The sequence below is a fragment of the Drosophila suzukii genome, chromosome 2L, assembly GCF_043229965.1.
Source record: "Drosophila suzukii chromosome 2L, CBGP_Dsuzu_IsoJpt1.0, whole genome shotgun sequence".
NCBI lineage: Eukaryota > Metazoa > Arthropoda > Insecta > Diptera > Drosophilidae > Drosophila > Drosophila suzukii.
Window position 1 is genome coordinate 3,300,971 of NC_092080.1, and position 19,249 is coordinate 3,320,219.

At 45.6% G+C, this 19,249-nt stretch overlaps 4 protein-coding genes across 6 annotated transcripts; 2 read left to right on the forward strand and 2 right to left on the reverse strand.

Moving 5' to 3' along the window:
- Window positions 1–1,972: 1,972 nt before the first annotated feature.
- LOC108012377 (protein Turandot M-like) lies at window positions 1,973–2,611 on the reverse strand. Its single transcript, XM_017077735.4, has 2 exons — window positions 2,504–2,611; window positions 1,973–2,447 (listed from the first exon to the last, which is right to left on the reverse strand). The coding sequence occupies exons 1-2, from the start codon at window positions 2,524–2,526 to the stop codon at window positions 2,075–2,077; spliced, it is 396 nt and encodes a 131-aa protein (XP_016933224.3). The 5' UTR covers window positions 2,527–2,611; the 3' UTR covers window positions 1,973–2,074.
- A 993-nt stretch (window positions 2,612–3,604) lies between these two features.
- Window positions 3,605–4,527, forward strand: LOC108010180 (acylphosphatase-2). Its single transcript, XM_017075026.4, has 3 exons — window positions 3,605–3,913; window positions 4,108–4,234; window positions 4,298–4,527. The coding sequence occupies exons 1-3, from the start codon at window positions 3,850–3,852 to the stop codon at window positions 4,410–4,412; spliced, it is 306 nt and encodes a 101-aa protein (XP_016930515.3). The 5' UTR covers window positions 3,605–3,849; the 3' UTR covers window positions 4,413–4,527.
- Window positions 4,528–5,123: 596 nt separating this feature from the next.
- On the reverse strand, window positions 5,124–5,861 carry cype (cytochrome c oxidase subunit cyclope). The gene is made up of 3 exons (XM_017083168.4): window positions 5,750–5,861; window positions 5,357–5,530; window positions 5,124–5,291 (listed from the first exon to the last, which is right to left on the reverse strand). The coding sequence occupies exons 2-3, from the start codon at window positions 5,524–5,526 to the stop codon at window positions 5,228–5,230; spliced, it is 234 nt and encodes a 77-aa protein (XP_016938657.1). The 5' UTR covers window positions 5,527–5,530; window positions 5,750–5,861; the 3' UTR covers window positions 5,124–5,227.
- Window positions 5,862–6,225: 364 nt separating this feature from the next.
- On the forward strand, window positions 6,226–17,273 carry Ncoa6 (Nuclear receptor coactivator 6). Of its 3 annotated transcripts, XM_070997249.1 has the most exons (7): window positions 6,226–6,977; window positions 7,997–8,180; window positions 8,248–9,606; window positions 9,733–13,024; window positions 13,061–14,502; window positions 14,663–15,157; window positions 15,274–17,273. In XM_070997249.1, exons 1-7 carry the CDS (start codon window positions 6,963–6,965, stop codon window positions 15,333–15,335), a joined length of 6,849 nt encoding a protein of 2,282 aa, XP_070853350.1. In that variant the 5' UTR covers window positions 6,226–6,962; the 3' UTR covers window positions 15,336–17,273. The 3 variants fall into 3 exon arrangements, with proteins under 3 accessions (XP_070853350.1, XP_016938638.3, XP_016938646.3); XM_017083149.4 differs by having other exon boundaries at window positions 9,733–14,502; XM_017083157.4 differs by having other exon boundaries at window positions 8,000–8,180; window positions 9,733–14,502.
- Window positions 17,274–19,249: the final 1,976 nt, after the last annotated feature.

Here is a 19,249-nt window from a genome sequence, read left to right on the forward strand (position 1 = left end):
TCATAGGAATCATATCTTCTTCGAAGTTGCTTGTCACGACAATAAAAATAACACCTTAGTATATATTCTGGATTGTTCGTCCTCATGGTTTAAGTTAAATAATAAGACAGAGTTTTAACTCCGTTTTATATCATTTAGAAAATTTTTAGGCCTGATAACCTCGTTATATGTATTTCCTCAAGAGATCTTGGGCATGTTGCTGAAAATCATGTGTCACTCCGTTGAGTAAAATATTACTCATAGAAAGTATATGGTTTAGTATACGGTATTTAATAAATAGTTAAATATATATTTATTGTAGGCTTATAGCCTGAGTTTCCCATTACGTAGATTACGAAGAAGGGTCATATAGTTTGATATTTTCTTCAAAGACATCTCAATATTTAGCTTTCAATATAGGCAACATAATGCTATTTCCGTATTAACGGTTTTTTTATCTTGGTCGAGATCAAATTTCTACACAATGAACCAATCTGCTGGAGGTCAGGATCAGAATCAAAAGGAACCCAGTTACAACATCTTCAAACAAGGAAGAACGCTATAGTCGAGTACCTCGACTATCAGATACCCGTTACTCAGCTAAATAGAGATATGCAAGTAGCAAAGCGAGATTAAAATGCGCCACCTACCGACGGTATACAGATTTAAGCGTTATGGGCGTTAGAGTGGGCGTGGCAAATTTTTTTTTGGACCAATCGATAGGTATTGACGAGACCAATACATTTCAGTTAAATTTTTTTATCTAGCATGAAAGTTGTGGGCCTCACAGGTTTTCGAGGTTTGTGGGCGTTAAAGTGGGCGTGGCAAACTTTTTTTTGGGTCAATCGATAGGTATTGGTGAAAACAATACATTTCAGTTAAAATTTTCTATCTAGCATCAAAACTGTAGGAGCCACAGTTTTGGGAGGTTTGTGGGCGTTAGAGTGGGCGTGGCACTGTACTGAAACAAACTTGCGCTGCGCACGAATCTCAGGAATCTGCGTGCCTAATGCCAGTATTGTAACTCTCATAGTTTCCGAGATCTCAGCGTTCATACGGACAGACGGACAGACGGACATGGCTAGATCTATATATATATATATATACTTTGTGGGGTCGGAAACGCTTCCTTCTGCCTGTTACATACTTTCCGACGAATCTAGTATTCCCTTTTACTCTACGAGTAACGGGTATAAAAATGCAATATTTTTTTTTACCTTTTACGAGTAAGGTCTTTAAATATATGAGTCAAAATAAACAACACAAAACAAGAAAAAACTAAACAAACCAGATTTTTTTTTTAAATTCAATTTCTTTCTTTTTTAAAATTATATTTTTTATTTTTAATAAATAAAATCTGCACTACATTTCCAGACTCTGACATTATTGGCCTGGTTCACCAACCAACAAATGAGGGATAAACGATTTTTTCATTTAAATGCACTTCTTCAGGGGCAAATACATCTTCTGAAGGATATTCTTTCGTCTGCATTGGCTTAGCGTTGCCAGTCCCAAGAAGACAAACTGAGATAATCACTAGACAGCTAGGAAAAACATTAAATTAATTTAATTTTATGGGGGATTACAGAAACATACCTTATTAAAAGTGCAAAATTCATGTTTACTTTGGGCACCCAATTTCGAAACTGAAATTGATTTAGTGATTGAGATCTCTTTATAACAAATTTTTTATATAGAAATATTGACATTTATATAAACTTTTTTGTGGAATAATCTCTTACGTTTTGGTTATTTCCTGAATTTAAAATTGTATTTAATTTGAATGAATCATATACCTATGATAAGCGTCTAAGAGATTGTTAAAGTTTTTGTTGAGTGACGAAAGCCATTATTAAATTTGACTGTATATTTTGGGTTATTTTTCCTTTTGATACACATATTTTTTGTTTAATTGATTGACCTTTCATGAATTAAAAGCATAATGAATATGAAGCGAAGTCAAAAGAGTTTTAAAATAAGTAAACAAGTGATATTATGTTCATAAAATGTCTTTGTTTTATGTTTTTATTATCTGTTATTTTATAAACACCGAATATATAGTTTCGGATGAGTTACACTTTATCCCAATGAAGGTTTAGGATGCTACAGCACGCTTGAATCCTTCGGAGGCGAGCTCAACGCCCAGCTGCACAATGAGAAGCTTCAGCAGAGGCTTCCAGAATCCTCCTTGAACGGGAACACCATCCACCGTAACTTCACGAGACTCTTCCTCCTTGTACCTCCTCAGGAGATCCTGGGCACGTTCTTGTAAATTAGGTGACAATGATAGGCGAGAGGAGTACTTGTCATAGAAAGTGACTAGATCGGCGACATTCCTGTATCTAGTGGCTTCATCCACCGTAGAATCCCCATACACATGGAATAGTCGTTCCTTTTCAGTGGCGAATTCATCATCGCTTTGGGCATTTCCTCCTCCAAGAAGACAACCCAACAAAACCACCAGGCAGCTAAGAATAAATGTTTAAAATTAAGGTCCTTTTAGAAAGGGCTTACTAAAACTTACCCGAGGAAAATTGTAGAATTCATGTTGTAGTTTAAACTGTTGCTTTCGAAACTGATTATGGATTCAGCTAACGAGCTCTATTTATACGGGTTCTAAAATTTATCAGTAAAGGCTTTAAAAATGCATTGCACTAGTAATTGTTTCTAAAGTGTAAATTCAGCAAATCAATTGTATTCCAAGAACTGTTTAGCATTCGCTATAATCTTGGAATGATGCAGTTAGCCTATGATAAGCGCTTATAATCTTGAGATTAATGCTACGTAGATTTCAAAGGAAATGAACCATAGTATTTTATTTGTAATTTTGGTTTCCAATTCCAATTGATTATATTTAGACATCATGATGTTATTTTTGCGTTCTGAGTTTCCGCTTTGCCTATCTTGGTCGAGGACGAATATCTGCCCAAGGATATAACCATTTCATATTGTATGCATTGAAATTTCCCTTTCATTGAAAAAAATTGAGTAAAATACCCGTGTTGTCTGTTCTTATAAAAGTCTCACGGCCCATCTTATGCGCCTGCTATGAACTTGTCATTCCCCACATTTCTTAAAGGTGCATTATATAGAAAGCGAAACCAATCCCAAAAACAAAAACCTCTGCATTGTTTTGGGTCAATACAGTTTCTTGAGGCGAAGAAAATGCACAGTTGTATTGCTAAATTGAGCAATGTGCAGCAAAATATCTAATAAACAAGATAGTCGTACGATTTTAATGCTATATGCAGACATAATGGGCACTCGTAGGGTATTTCGTTCCTTATTTTATCAATTTTATGAATATTAAAACCATTTATTAATTTATTTATTTTATGCTTTTAAGTTTATTAGAAAATCTATTATTGCTTTAAATATTTTATTCAGCGGATGTTTCTCCAAAATCCCCATGTAGCGCACCCAAAAATCAGATATTGACCACAAAACTCGGTGGCTGTGACCGTCCCGAAAGATTCCTATCTCGTTCGTATTTTCTTTTCTAAAAAAATAGCAACAACAATATATAGAAAGAGGCAGAATGCAACGGGCGGCTAAAATAAATACGCAAATACAAATCGAAAACGCAAAATAGAAAGCAATTGATATGCTACTTGGCATTTTAGTTTTAAATTTGCGACGGTTTGCTGAAAATCAAACTAGCGATCGCGGCGGAAAAATCGGTCCGAATAAAATAAATAATATTCTAAAGTAAAAGCAAATAGATTCCAGTTTTAAAAAAGTTTTAAAAAATTATTTGCTGATTTTCAAGTGCGGAAAAGGAGATAAAATCGATCTATATTACCGAGCACTCCGCTGCTGAAATTTACATAACCAAAAGTTCGCATTTGGTAAAGTTCGAAGTCGATCGAAATGGGCATTCCGGATATCCGACTGTTGGTGACGCTGGACTTTGAGGTCTATGGACATGTTCAAGGTGCGTTAGGAAAGAAGAACAGGATCAGGAATTGGGGGCTAGCAACCAAAGTGCTCTTTCGGGTGGATGGCTAAAAATAAACCCCCAGTAGCTGGTTACTTTGGGGTCCCCACCTGTCCTTGGCTTTGTTTCACGCCCCATTCCACATTCGCTAGACTATATAGAATATATATCTCTGATTTGTCAACCGGCAGGCCTGAATCTCACGAAAGACACCCGCGATCGCTGCACCAAGGCGGGAATTACTGGCTGGGTGAAGAACAGCAAACAGGGCACAATCGTGGGCAAAATGCAGGGTCCCAAGGAAGAAGTGGATAAGTTGTGAGTAATCCTAAATGGTTTTCAGCTGTCTTGTTATATTCTTGATGTATTCCTCTCTCTTAGGATCGCCTGGCTGTCCAGCGAGGGCTCCCCCGGCTGCCAAATCGATCGATGTGATGTGCGAAACGTGGGTAACCTCAGCCGACTGGACTACAAGGACTTCGCAATTAGGTTTTAGATGTTTTTCCGCCCCACATTCGGTGTGCGGCATTATGGTTTTGTGTGTTTGTTTTGTGCACTACTTCGATAAGTTTAAATATAAAGAAATAATAAAGAATTTAATAGTAATTTGATTAGAGACTTGATATGACTTGGGTTTTTAAAGAATGATAAAGAGAATTTCCTTAAATATCATATTATTTTCGGTTTTATAACATATTATATATTGGACATTTCTATTTAAGTGAAGGGTGATTATAATTTTAAAAATAATGATTCAGAGAATTCCTATTGTGAATAAGATACATTTTTCGCAATAGATAAATTAATATTTAAATAAGAAAACATTCATACTCTCATGTATCCTATCCCGACATGGGTTGACTTCGTCTTTTAAAGATATTTTTAGAACTTTTAAAATTTCAAGGCTCTAATTTTAATTAAATTGTAGTTATATTCGAAAACAACCTTTAGAAATGTTTGTGGTCTACTAAACACCACTTCTTAATGTATTTAGGTTATGAAAAGCAATTCAAAGAAGATATATTGTGAATACCTAAAATTTGTCGCTAGGGAAACAATAATATTTATATAGGAAAAATGTTGTACACTTATCTATCCTATTCTTTCTCCGAAATAACCCAAGTTCAGGAACAAGAACATGAAAATATCTTGAAGTTCTCCATCTCCTAAAAACAGTATACCTTAGATCCAAATTAAAACGCCTTCGTGCACATACGTAGACTGAAATCTATTTAGTTTTCAATACAGAGGCGTAACACTTGATCTACAACATCTTTTGACTTAGACTACATGTGTTTTGGATTATATAGCCTAGCAGGACTGGAAACGACCGGCGGCCTTCATGCGCTCGAAGGACTTGTTGGCATCGTACTTCCTGAAAAGTGAAGATATGATCAGATCAGTTAAAGGTCTTATAGAGAAGATGTAGCCAATATTTACGAGTAGAAGTCGGCGTAGGCGGCCTTCTTGGGATCGTTGACCAGAATTTTGTAGGCGACGGTGATCAAGGCGGTCAGGCCCAGGGAGATGGCCAGATTCTTCTTGATGGTGGCATTGTGCAGGCCGCGGAGCACGGGTCCGACGTTGGAGGTGGCTGGAGTGTTGGCCATGTCGCTATAAGAAGAAATGAATCACAAAAATCAATTATATTGCTGGCCAGTTACGTAAGGTCTTCAAAGGTAGTTGCCAGAAATCACTTGAAAAAGATTAAGCTGTTGTCAGCAACTAACTTAATAATTAAGGTCACTTATTATTATGTTTTTATGCTTTATTTTAAATCGGAAAACACCTTGCAAGCTGTTTTAAAAAGAAAAAACCTTGTTATGTACTCACATTGCAAATTTCAGAACAGATATAGAGATGGAACTAAAATCTATTCCCTGAAGGTAATAACGATATTTCTAAGGAGGTGGCAGCACTGCCACTATCGATAAGCCTCTTATCCAATTTGATTTTATTATTCCAATAGCAGTGATTTCAATTCGCCTGATTAAATTTAATACTTATTTTAAATTATTAAAAAAATAAAATAGGTTAAGAACTTGATAAATAAATCGGCAATGCAAGTAAATATGCTTAGAAGTACTTATAAGACTAATAACACTGGTTTCTAATTCTCGAGAGAGAATTTTTAATTTCAATTACCAATTACTGTAAATTATTAATCCATTAATTTATTTATGTTTTCCGAACATCTGACAACCTCGCTCACGTGAAACTTCCAGTGCGGGCTGTTGTGCAGCCCTGGCCACCCGAAAAATGCCGCCAAATTTAGGGGATTTCGCCGCGCAAACGTCTGGCAACACCGGCTGGAAAATAAAAATGGCTACTACTGTGTGCTTGTTATTGTTCGTGGAATTTTAATAATTACGAAGTTTTTTGTACAAAATAAACAGGATAAACGCATCGCTGCAGCGCCAACTGAAGGCCCCAAAGCAAGCGTGAATCTTTCGACACCGATCCGAGCGTTAATCGAGTGCCCGCACGCGATCGAACCGTGTGAAATTAAGCCCCCGAAAATCGGCTGCCCGAATGCGTGAAAATTTCGGAGACCCGCAAAAGGGGCATTATTATTCGGCTGCCGGATGTGAAATGGAGAACAGTGGGGGCCCAAATACCTTTCAATTGCCCTGAACAATAATTTAAAAGCGGGCAGGCCAGGTTTCCAGCAGGAAAAGCGCTTGAAAAGTGACGCAGGAAAATCCCTATCCGCGCCCCGCACGTGTGTGTGTGTGTGAGTGAGTGTGTTTGTGTGCGTTGGTGAGGCTACTACTAAAAAAAAGTAAAAAGCGAAAAGAGAGAGAAAAAAAATAGTGGAAAATGCCCAAAAACAAAAGTCGCAGAGGTTAAAAAAACTAGTGGGCTAAAAGCGAAACCGAATCGAAAGACGACAATAATTCGAAAAGAAAAACATAATAAAATGCAATTGCTCCACTTCCAATTTCCATGCAAAGGACGCCACGGCGGTCAATCGAAAGCTAAATGCGAGAATTGAGCAGCGTTCTACCAATTAAACCTACGACGCGTGCGATTGTCGTGTGATGATATGCCACTTAAACAGGTGAGTTAATCGTGTTTCGTGTTTTCGCGTTTAAAGCGCAGCGGAACAGCTGATTTGCGATTATTGCACTTGCAAATGGGGCTTCTTATTTTTGTTTCTCCCCTTTGCATTGTGCACTTGCGTCACCCACGCACAAAAGCGGGGAATAAAAACAAAAACAATAGGCGGCAGCGGTGGAGGGAACTAATTTCTTGCTCTCAGGTGTTTCTCTTCCCGTTTTTTTTTTCTGGTTTCCCCCCTACTTTTTTTTTGATTTTATTAATCAGCCCGCCCCCTTTTACCCCCCGCCTTAATTCCAAGCAAGTATTTTGGTTACCTTTTCCCTCTGCCACACACACTTGCCCACCCAACACACACACACACGCACACCCTTCCAAGAGGCCAAGAAGAAAAATGGCGACGACGTCGGGGTATCGATAACACACCGCAGAGAGGAGAGAAGAGGCGAGAGAGAGAGTGAGCGGGAGAGAAAAGGAAAACGCACGCACGCATGTGAAAATGCAACCTGTGGGCAGCAGCGGCAGCTGCCCCGCCCCCTTTCGGCCACCGCGCGTGGAAAATGCAGTCAGCTGAAAAGCCCTTTGGGTTGCCTAATTCAAGCATTTTTATCTCGATTCCTGTTGTCGAAACAAATTGTTGTTGGAATTTCCAATGAGTGTCCTATAGCCATCTCGCTCTTACAATGAAAACGGCAGGGGCAAAAACAACTAGGAAAAATACAAATAAACTAGCAAGGGAATATATGAATAATAAATAAATAATAGGCTGGAAAGTTGTTTGGTTCATTTATTATTCTAATTTAGAAATGTGTGTTTTCCCATAAATTAAAGAGTTATTTGCATGTGTGTGTGTGTGTGAGGACCAGGGCTCCATCCCCCACCGTGGCTATCGATAACAAGTAGTGTCATCGCTAGTAATTTCACTATCTCTCTTCTTCTTGCTCTTCCTAATACGGCTCCTTAAATGTTAATTAAACGCTGTGAATCTGCTAAATGTCTCACATTCTGGACCCTTTGCAGCAGCTTGAACCGTCACTGGTGCGGATATTGGTCTCGCTACCCTGGGATGCAGCGCAACGGCTGCGCCAGCTGGCCAACGATGGGAATCCCGAGCTGCGCGCCCTCAACATTCAGTCCGTGCAATTCGAGGGCGATTCTGTGATAACTTTGAAAGCTGGTGGAGAAGATATTAAGATAACCAAGTGTGAGTTCATAGCTATATCATGTCCAGCCGGAGTCCAGACTAATCCAAGTATAATTCCTTCCTGTAGATAATGTAAACGAGACACTTGAGGCGGCTGGCTCGCTTTCCGGCAACAAAAGTGGTCTGCTGGCCACGGGATTCGATGGCCCCAGTACCAGCAAGGCGGCCTCCGCCTTCATGCAACAGCAGCAACAACAACAACAGCAGCAGCAACAAAGGATCCTGCAGCAGCCCCAGAACGATGCAATCTCACTTCAGCAAAGAAGAGCGGCGGCGGCGGGTCTGGGACTCCAGAAGATGCCCCTTCAGACGCAACAGCAGCAGCAACAACAGCAGCAGCAGCAGGTGGCCGTAACTCCCGCCGTCTTCAAATCCCCCAATACCGTGTGCCCCATGGAGGGCAAGGTGCCGCTGCTGCTGCCCTCGCCCTCGACCACGCGGGACTTCCCCTTCGAGAGTATGCGGCAGGCGAGAGTGCTGCAAGGTCGCGAGGCGGGCGGTCTGGGTCCGCCCCTGCCGCCACCGCCTCCTCCGCCAAATGTGACCCTCAAGGTGCTGAAGACGCAACCGCAACAACAGGCGCCTCAAAACGGCGAGCTAACACCCACAACAACGCCAACATCAGCGACTCCAACGACGCCCGGCAGCAAATCTCAGTTCATCCAGCCACCGCCGCCGCCATATCCGGGTTTGGGAGCTGCCACGGTCAGCAGCGTCAGTTCACCCATTGCCATAGCGGGCGCCAATGCCAAGCCAGCCATTGTGACGGCACCCAGCCAGCAGAGCCAGCTGAACCATCCGCTTGGGCATCCGCCGCTGCCAACGGCCACGTCGACGGGCAGCAACAACATTGCCATATCGTCGCCGCTGCTGGTGAATCTGCTGCAGAACGACGGCAATGCCATGTCCAATCCGAACCAGCTCAAGTCGCCCCAACAGCAGCAGCAATCGCCACTGATTGGCATGAGTCCCAGTGGAGCGCAGATGATGAACTCCCCGATGCGATCCTCCGGCCCGGCGACACCCAGCGATTTCCTCATGGGCGATGTGCTGAGTCCGGTGGTGCCTTCCTCACCCACAACGCCTCAGGCGGTGGCTCCTCCTTGCCCGCCGCCTGTGGTGATGCGGAGTCTGCAGCAGCAACAACAACAACAACAGCAGCAGGCCATGCTCAGTCCCAGTGGCAATGGCAATCATTTGTATACTCAGCAGCAACAGCAGGCGCCGCAGCAGCTGCAGCAACAACAGCAGCAAGGACCACCACCACATCGCTTTCAGCAGCAACACCAGCAAATGTCGCCGCAGGCTGTGGCTCTGCGACAGCAGCAACTTCAACGACAACAGCAGATGCGGTTCATGCAACCGCAGCAGCAATTACAGGGCCAGCAGCAGCAGCAACCACAGCAACAATTTCAGCCTGCGCCTGGTAAGCTTCTCTGTTCCATTGTTGGTTTGTAAACTTTATTAAAGCCCACTATAAACCATAATGACATCAGAGTCTTAAAGACAATACTAAATCATATACTAAACTGTGTCCCTTTTCACCCAACAGATTGTTTCAACAACATGGGCATGAGTCCCATGCAACAGCAACAGATAAGACATCAATTGAGACCTGGCGGCCTGCCGCTGGCTCCGCCGCCGCCTCATCCGCAACAACAGCAACAGCAGCGGCTAATGAGCCTGTCCATGCCGCAAGCGTCGCCCCAACAGCAATTCATGAGCGGAGCCTCGCCTTTGGGACCCGCACTCTCGCCCGCCTCCAGCCACCATTCGATGCACAGCCCCCTGATGAACAATCATCAGGCACAGCAGCAGCAGCAGCAGCCGCAAATGGTGTCGCCAGTCCCTACACCTGGAACCTCCGCTCCCAGCGAACTGGCGGGACAGCATATGCCAGCCACTCACCACGTACCTGCAGCTCCGCCACCGGATTACAATCAGGCGGCAGCCAACTCCCGGTGGCCACTGGCCGGAATCAATAAGCCGATGGACTCGGCCACCAAGAGCAGTTTCCAGGAGTTCACGCGCTACCAGATGCAGTACAATCTCCAGCAGCAACAGCAGCAAGTCAACCTGCCAGGACAGCCGCAACAGCAACAACAACAGCAGCAGCAGCAACAGGCCCAACAGCAGCAACAGTTGCCGCCACCTGCACTGCCGACTCAGCAACAACAAGGCCAGCAGGTTCAGCAGCCACAGGTTGCTCCGGGTCAGCCTCAAGGTCAGGTGGACTCATTGATTTCGCTGTCCGTGCTGGATGCCCTCACCACAAACGACTTGGACGCCCTGCTGCCAACTTTCAACTGTGATCTGGACTCGACGCTCAGTCTGGAGGATAAAAACGAGCTCGAATCGCTGCTGCAAGATGCCAAGGATCTGGATTTGGATCTGATCGAGGAAAATCTATCGGCCGTTGACATGGATGTGAGGGATGCGCTGAACACGTTGGAGGCGCCACTGGAGCAGCAGCAACAGCAACCGGCGTTGATGCAGCCCCAACAGCAGGCGCCACAAATACTGCAAATGAACTACCAGCAACCCCAGCAGCAGCAGCAACAACAACAACAGCAGCAGCTGCAACAGCAATTGATGATGCAACAACAGCAGCGACAGCAACAACAATTGCCGCAATTGCAACAGCGGCAGCAGCAGCAACTCGTGCAGAGACAAATGCAACTGCAACAACAGCAGCAGCAGCAGCAGCAACTGAATCATATAGTGCAACGCGATCTGCAGCAACAGCAGCCACAATTGCAAGTGCAGCATGCGCAACAGCAACAGAGACCTCCCCAGAAACAATTTATCATTAATCCACACACCGGGGACATGGAACCAATGGCCAGCGACGATAGCGAAACGGAGGCCGAAGAAGAAACTGCCCAGCCGCAATTCCGCAACAGCAATATGTCCAGTGGATTGAGCAGCTTTAATTTCAATCCCGCCAACGACATGCTTCTGCCCAACAATCTCTTCTCCGAAGAGGACTCGAATTCCGCGCAGCAACATCCGATGGGCATTAGTAGTGATCAGGAAAGGTCGCGGGATTCCCTGGCATCGAACAAATCAGCCTCAAGTCGGGCTAGAAAAACTCCGGTCCCGAAAGCGAATCACAGCAATTTGGGTGCGGGCGATAATTCGCCTCGGTCGAGCAATAGTTCGCCTTTGATTGGCTTGAATTCGCCCCAATCCATGACAGCCAATGCAGGTGGAGCGCCCAGCAAGAAGGCCAAGCCAAATCTGCTGCGCGGCAAGCTGCAACAGGGAGTCAAGGAGCGCAAGGCCAAGGATCCGACGGCCACGCCGAAACCGAAGCGAGAGCGGGCAAAGGGCAATGCCAAGACCAAGGCGGCCGAGGAGAAGATTAAGCTTCGACTGAAACTGGATAAGGTGGAGACCACGCCGGCAGCGGGAGCTGGCTACGAGGGACAGATCATCATAAACCAGCAGCAGCAGCAGACCATTGTGGTCAACAATCACATGCAACAGTTGCCCATACAGACGCAGCTGTTGACGTTGCCCACACAACAACAACAACAGCAGCAGCAGCAACAGTTGCAGCAACCTCATATGCAGCTAACCCAACAGCAACATCAGCAGCAGCATCAACAACCCTCTCAGCTTCAGCAACAACCCTCACAGATTCAGCAGCAGCAGCAACAACAACAACAGCCGCTCCAGCAGCAACATCATCCGGTCTACAGCAACTTTCAGCAACAGCAACAACAGTCACAGCAACAGGCTGTACCGGGTCCTAACGAGCCCCGTGTTCCTCCCCTGCAGATCCGTTTGCGAGGTAAGAACCATGTGGTGGTCAAGAACACGCGAAAGGATCGGAAGAAGGGTCAGAACCAGGAGGCTAGCATTGATGAGCGGCAGCTGAAGCGCAGCTACAGCGATCAACCGCCGCAGCAGTTGCTCATGGACGCGATGGATAACAAGCAGGCCAAGCTCACGCCACAGCAACACGTGAATGGGTTGCCCATACTGATACAGAAGACGACGGCGACAGCGGCACCGCCACAAATGGTACAACAACTGCAAACCGGAGGAGGAGCTACCACTACAAAGACCACCACCATTGTGGCGGGCAAGAACGGGCTGACGATTAGTGCCATTGTGGAGGCGCACAAGGCTCAGGTTCAAGCGTTGGCCCTCGGTGACCCTCAGCCGATTGTGGGCTCCACCAACACGGGAACGACGCCCACGCCCACCACGCTGCAGCAGCAGCAGCTCAGCAAGATAGCCACCTCGTTGCCCAGCAGCATTACCCTGAGTGCCATTAACAGCAACAATAATAACAATAATGTGAACAGCGGGAATAACAACAATCGGCTGTTGACGATGAAGAATCCGATTAAGACTGCCGCCACCATAACACCCATTGTGGGTGGCAAGCCGATGACAAAAAACCATAAGCCGCCGCCATACATCACAGCCGTGCAACAGCTGCAGCTGCAGAAGCAACAACAGCAGCAGCAGCAACAACAGCAGCAGCAACAACAGCAGCAGCAACAGCAGCGACAACTGGCGGCGGCCGTAACCATGTTGCCCAGTGCGACGACCCTGAAGCGTGTGGAGATAACAAAGGTCACACCGCAGGTCACGGCAGAGCAGGCTCCTAGCATAACCCCGTCCCCAGTAGCAGTTGCAGCAGCAGCAGCCACCACAGCAACACTAGCGACATCGTCGACGCCCACTACGCAAACAACTCAGCTGATCTGTGATAGAAAGTTGCCAGTGGCCAGCATGCCGCCCATTACCACAGTCAACAATGTGGTGGTGGCCACCGTGAACTCCTCTTCCGCCACAACCCTGTCGTCCCTATCCTCCGTATCCACAGCCTCCTCCGTATCCACAGCCTCCTCCGTATCCACAGCCTCCTCCGTATCCATAATCACCACCTCAACCTCTACCTCATCGCCGGCTGCGCTGCCCAGCACACTGCGCAACTCGCCCGCCAGCAATGGCAGCGGGACACCCGGTCACGGTAACAATGGTGGTGGCGAGGACAGCGGCATTGAGTCCATGGACGCGCTCTCCGAGAAGAGCCCGCATCAACTCTCATCCAGCAGTCCCATCCAGGTGAGCAAGGCGGCAGTTACGATGGTGCAGCAGCAGACGAGTAACATAGCCAACACAGCAGTCACGACGGTGACCACACCACCAGTGGTTGCTCCCAACTCAACGCCAGCTGCTGTAGCGCCATCTCTAACCGGGTCCAGTTCCCTGCAGCAGCAGCAAAAGCAGCAGGCGGACGATGAGATTGAGAAGGCTCTGGCAAAGATGGAGGGCGATTTTCCCGAGGATCTCGAGGATATTGTGTCTTCGATGATTAAGGACACAAGCGAATGTGCCAGTGCTGCAGGCGGTGGTTTCCTGAACAGCCTGGAGAACTCGCTGCCAGCGGCAACAGTAGCAACTGTTGTGGCGACAGCAACCACGAACACAAGTAGCGTCAAGTTGAATGGCGAACACCATATACTCGAACACGATGATCTCATCAAGAAACTCACAGATACCAAGCAACCGGCGGCCAAGGTGAAGCTGGAGGAGATGCCACCGCTGCTGACCATCAAAAAGGAGCCGGCGATCAAGCCACCGGTGGGTGGCAGTGGTCTTAAAGTGGAAGCCAAAGTGGAGCCGAAAGCTGAACCGAAAGCCGAGCCCAAGTCGGAGGAGAAGGTGCAGGAAAAGCCTCAGAGCGAGGCCAATTCAGCCTCCCTGCAGCCCATTTCGATTGAGATTCCTGCTCAGGTCGATGGTGAAACGCCGAGGATAAGGACGCGGGCCAGCAGTCGCCTAGAGAGTCCCCTAGATGCGCCGAAAGCGAGTCCTGATCCCACGGTTGTCACTGGAGCAGCAGCCACGACGGGAACGGCAACCAACACGCCCAGCACTGCCAAGAGTCTATCCCGCGCCTCTTCCACTGCCAGTCCTCGAGTGGTCACACCCACGCCGAATCACAATAACAACAACAAGCGACGGCGACAGGAATCCGAATGCGGCAGCAGTAATGATGGCGCCGATTTGGCCGAGAGCAGCATTAAACGTCCGCGGGTGAGCAGCGGGAATGGTGGCGCCGCCGCCTCCAATAGCAGTGCAGCAGAAGCGACTGTGGATCACAATGCCGGTGCAGGATTGCCCAAGAAGATTGAGATCGAGTCATCCGATTCGGATGAGCCGCTGATCGAGGTGGCCGGCAAGGTGCGGAACTCCAAGCAGGCCCAAGTGGAGGCCGCCGACGCGGCAGCAGCAGCAGCAGCAGTGGAAAAGCACGTGACGCGGCGAAATGCACAGCAACTACAGCCACCGCAGAACAGTAAGTGGACTTTGAACCCGGGGGAAGCTAACTTTTATCATGATTTGGCACAAAGTTAGGTAAAGGTTTAGCATATCGCAATTTCAAGGGGGCACTTAATGTGATTAGTTTCTAGCTCCAAAAGCAAACGTGATTAATCAATTCATTATTCTCCCAACAGAAACAACAGGCAACCATGCTTCTGCACCCACTCCGCCACTTGGAACCCCGAGGACGGGTAAAGCTCAAGTGCCAATTGGAAACACCACTGCCGCCAATAGCAATCACAACAGCAGCACTTCCAACAATCCCAGTGTGGTGTCCACCTCTGTGACGACGACAACAGTGCCAGGCGGAGCTGTGGTGACCACTACCAGCCAAACCAACAGCACCACGAACGTAGTGCACGCCACTCGTGGAGCCACGGCAGCGGCAGCCACGAATAATAATGCCAGCTCGCCCACTGACGAGAAGATCGGCACCCGGAGGAGCGTGCGGGCCAGTGCGGCGGCCAACAAGATCATCTACGGTCGCAGCAATGCAGTCGCAGCTGCTGCAGCAGCCGCCGCCGCGGCAGAGCCGAAGGCAACACCTGCAAAGGCGGTAGCAGCAGTGGCAAGCAACGCGGGCACCGTGGAGACCGTCGCGGAAGCCAGGCGAAAGACCCGCAGTGCAGGTGAGCAAAATATTGAATCATTATTGAATGGTGCTAACCTATTTTGTTTTAAAAATGCTATTTTTGGAAAATATCTTAAAGAGTAGTTCCATTTGCTAATGGTATTCCCTTTACAGTCATTGGTGAGTCCATGCTGACCGAGGGACGCCGGAGAAGAACGTCGCGTGACTACAAGTGACCAGAGTTTTGCGCCTTGGCTAAAGGCTTGAACCATCCGAGCGATGCGCACGAAGACGATCTGCTGGAGCTCTTCGAAGACTTTGAGCAGCAACAGCAGCCGCATCAGCAGCAGCAGCAGCAACAGCTGGAGATCAACAACAGCAGCAGCAGCAGCTTTCCTTTAGCCCAGGCGCAGGACGAGGACGGTGATGAGACGGCCGAATACGAGAATCTGGCGCGAGCAGCCGGCGGCTACATGGAGGAGGCCGATCATTTGCTGTCCTACCACAGCAGCAGCAGTGCCGCGGACGTAGAGGTGGACGAGGTCCTAATGCCCGAGCTGGCCAATGCCACTGCCCTGGACTGCGGCAACTTTGTCGACTACGATGAGTTCAACCTGTGCCTGAACAACATCCTCAGCGAGGAGGACGACAGTGGCAGCGGAGGAGCAGGAGGCAGAGGCGGAGGAGGCATGGCCACTAAACACCAGCCGACGTGGCGCGATGCCGGCGACGTACTCAACATCGTGCAGCTGAACAACGATTTGGGCTTGAGTTTCCAGGAGTTCGCCAGCGAGGCGACGACGGCGGATGAGCAGCGCTCCGCCAGCAGCAGCTCGCCGCAGCTGGCGTAGTGAAGTCGGAGCACGGACGGCTACTTGTATATATCACACGCACTGATACCGAACGCTTTCGTTTGTAGTTCTTAGTCCTAGTTTCCGTTGAGGATTTTGTATAGTTAGTGGTAGCCACAAGTTGCAATAATGTTGCGTCTCATAGCGAGCAACATCACACCCAGACACACTCTAACACACACAACACACACACACACCGCAGACGGACGGTTGCAAGCGCCAATTTACACTTTGTTTTCTGCCCACCAGTCCGAGTTTATTCGCCACTGCTATTTAGTTCCCCAGAAAATCCACCCATTGGAAATGATTTGCTAGTCAAGTGAAACAGGCAATTTAATGTATAGCTCAGAAGATGAAAATTTGAACAAATTAGTTGAGTAACGTATTTGAGAAGCTCCCATAAAAACTAACGTAGAATAGATGGCTGAAACTGATAACTGAAGAAAAAATATCTCCAAACCCTCACGCGAACACACTTTCTCACGCATGCATAGTTTAATTTGAAAAATCGTATTTCCATGGACCGCTCTGTAAATATATTTTGATTCTTTACAATCCAACATGAACACACATTTCTAGCTTTAGGTTGTCTTACTTTTACGCGCTGCGCCCAGTCTAAAGTCGTCTATAAGAAGAAGGTCCGTTGGATCGAGCAGATCAGAGCAGACCGCACGTTTACTTTAGGTTTTCTAGTTTTTTGTAACCTTTAACATATGAATATACAGTACAGTACATACAGATATAGCGTATTAGTTTCCGTAAGCTTGCGTTGTTTCGAAAATTTGTTTTTTAGTTTTAAATGCTCTAGCCTAAGGACAGTAATCTTAACGCGAATTCTTTACCAACAATATATGCACATGGAAACCTATGCAATAAGTTAGTCAAAAATGTAAAAAGGCCAAGCACCACAACAAAAATGAAAACAACACAAAAACCTACAAAAAACAAAAAAATACAAAAAATATAAAGAGAAAAGAGTGGAGAATATTGAGAATCAGTCGCCTAGTGTTTGTCGTTTTGCAAAGTGAGAAAGAACTATATAATGTTATATATTTTGCATATGCAAGACACATAAGAAAAAAGGGATATCGTGAAAAAAGAAACCACACAAACAAAAAAGTTGTATTGTATATAAGGCAGGCTCTATTTTTGCTAAATGTTATTTGAACAAATAGGGGAAAACAAAGAGTAAAGTAATTGAAGAAAAGCAAAGGCAAAGCGCTAGACAAAAACACAAAACAACATTATATATTGTTCAATATTATTATTACCTTATATATATTGTATGATTGCTACATAAAATAATTCTTTTGATACTTTGTACATGTTTACTTTAAACTTTAAAGCAAGGCAAAACAAAACATAAGCGTATGTAAAACCCAACCCTCTAGCATAACTTGCATATATTCATATAGAACCGCTAAACTAAACGTATATAGAACCCGAACTTGAATCCATAATTGCATACCACACCAGCCACGGCAGCGTCGAAAATTGAAGCATATTTAGTAAACCTCGTTTAAACACTTCGGACAGCCACAGCAAACCAACAAAACCAACAAGCAACTGCAATAAGCCCGATAAGCACAGCAAACAGCAAAACACGTTAATGGAAATGTTGTATAAAACGTATAAATAATTTATATACCGCTTCGTAAACAAAACAGGCAACAAACAACACACACATAAACAAATAGAAGATATATTTAAATATTTAAAACAAACCACACAAGATGAACAACAACAAAAAACGAAAGTGTCTTAAAACGTAGTATTAGAAGTTTATTATTAATTTGTTTGTACTTTAAAGTAAAATATTTATAGAAAAAGAAAAAATACAAAGATTTAATATACACAAAAAATAAAAATCAAAAGGTTTTTCAATTTTCGGGATCTGAAAGAGATTGGAATTTAAAATCAGTGAAGAACAGGGAACTTTCAATATATTATATACTAGGTAACTATTTTGGTTGTTAAAACTTTTACATTTTTATTATTTTACTTTATTATTTAGTATTGAATAGGGAGACCATATCCTAAAACTCCTTTTTAAGGAGATTTAATATTATTATATCTTATCGAGAGATTTATAAAGATAGTTAATGGTACAAATGGAGGTATTTATTATTAGATATCTCACTTGGAACTTAAAACTTGTAGATTCGTTATTATATTAGAGGTAATGTATGGGATCAGACGACTATATCATAAAGCTGTCATAAAAGGAATTATTAAATCGTTCTTATTGAAATGTTTATGAAGTAAGTTAATGGTTATTAAACCATTTACCTCTTTATGAATGTTTTCAATTACTTTTCATTAGTACTTCCTAATTATTATTGCTTATAATAATATATTAATTTCTTAACTTTTAATTTATTATGCAAACCCCATCAGATGATCACATGGAGGCCCCCGGAAGGTCCTGTGATTTTTCCCGGTGCCCAGCAGCAGCATTCCCACGGTCCAAAGGGCGCTCTCCCTGCGCCGGCGCCTGGCGAGGATTGTCGGCTTCCGAGGAGAGCGAAGCTGGCTTGGAACAGCAGGCACCAGGGACCAGCAGCTCCGCCGACTGGCAGTTGAGAGCGAGTGGCCGCCGTGAGCAGGACGGCTGAAGCGGAGCAGGCAGCAGGATTCCCCGGAGCCACAAGCAACACGTAACAGAGCCCCAGGTGAGGAGGGGGCTGGAGGAGAGCAGCGGGCAGCCGTAGGCTTTCAGTATACACAGGCAGCTCCCCCAAAATAAAGAAAAATAGGATATCTATTTTAACGCCTGCCGCGCTTCAAAGTAAGTTTTACCATAATCCATAAAGGGATTACCACCCGAACAGATGTGTTAAGTACCAGATAGTTCAGCTTTAACTGCCTTCAAGTGGTCTCCGAGGTGCCGTGAATACGTTACGGCCAGGCCAATTCCCAGTCCTGGCCACGAATGACCCCATGGCAACATTACCCAGCAACTGGCGTTATTGCAACAGCAATTGCATTGGCTATGTTGACGCTTAAGGATGACGTCCTACTTTTCGAGTGTGTTGCTGTTGCCAGCTTTTTTTTCATTTTCGCTCAAGTGTGTCTGTGTTGGGGCCACGATGACGTAGTTTGCCAACTCGGAGTGTGTGTGTTGGCCTGATTGTTTGTGTGCTTGCAGGGGTGTGTGTGTCGTTTGGTGTGTACACACCAACAAGTGTCGCCTGGCCAAAAGCACCCAAAAAGGAGGGGGGCTGAAAAATTAATGGGAGTTACTTGGTCAAAACAGAATCCAAAACAGAATCCGTAAGCTTTCACTTACTTTTGTACAC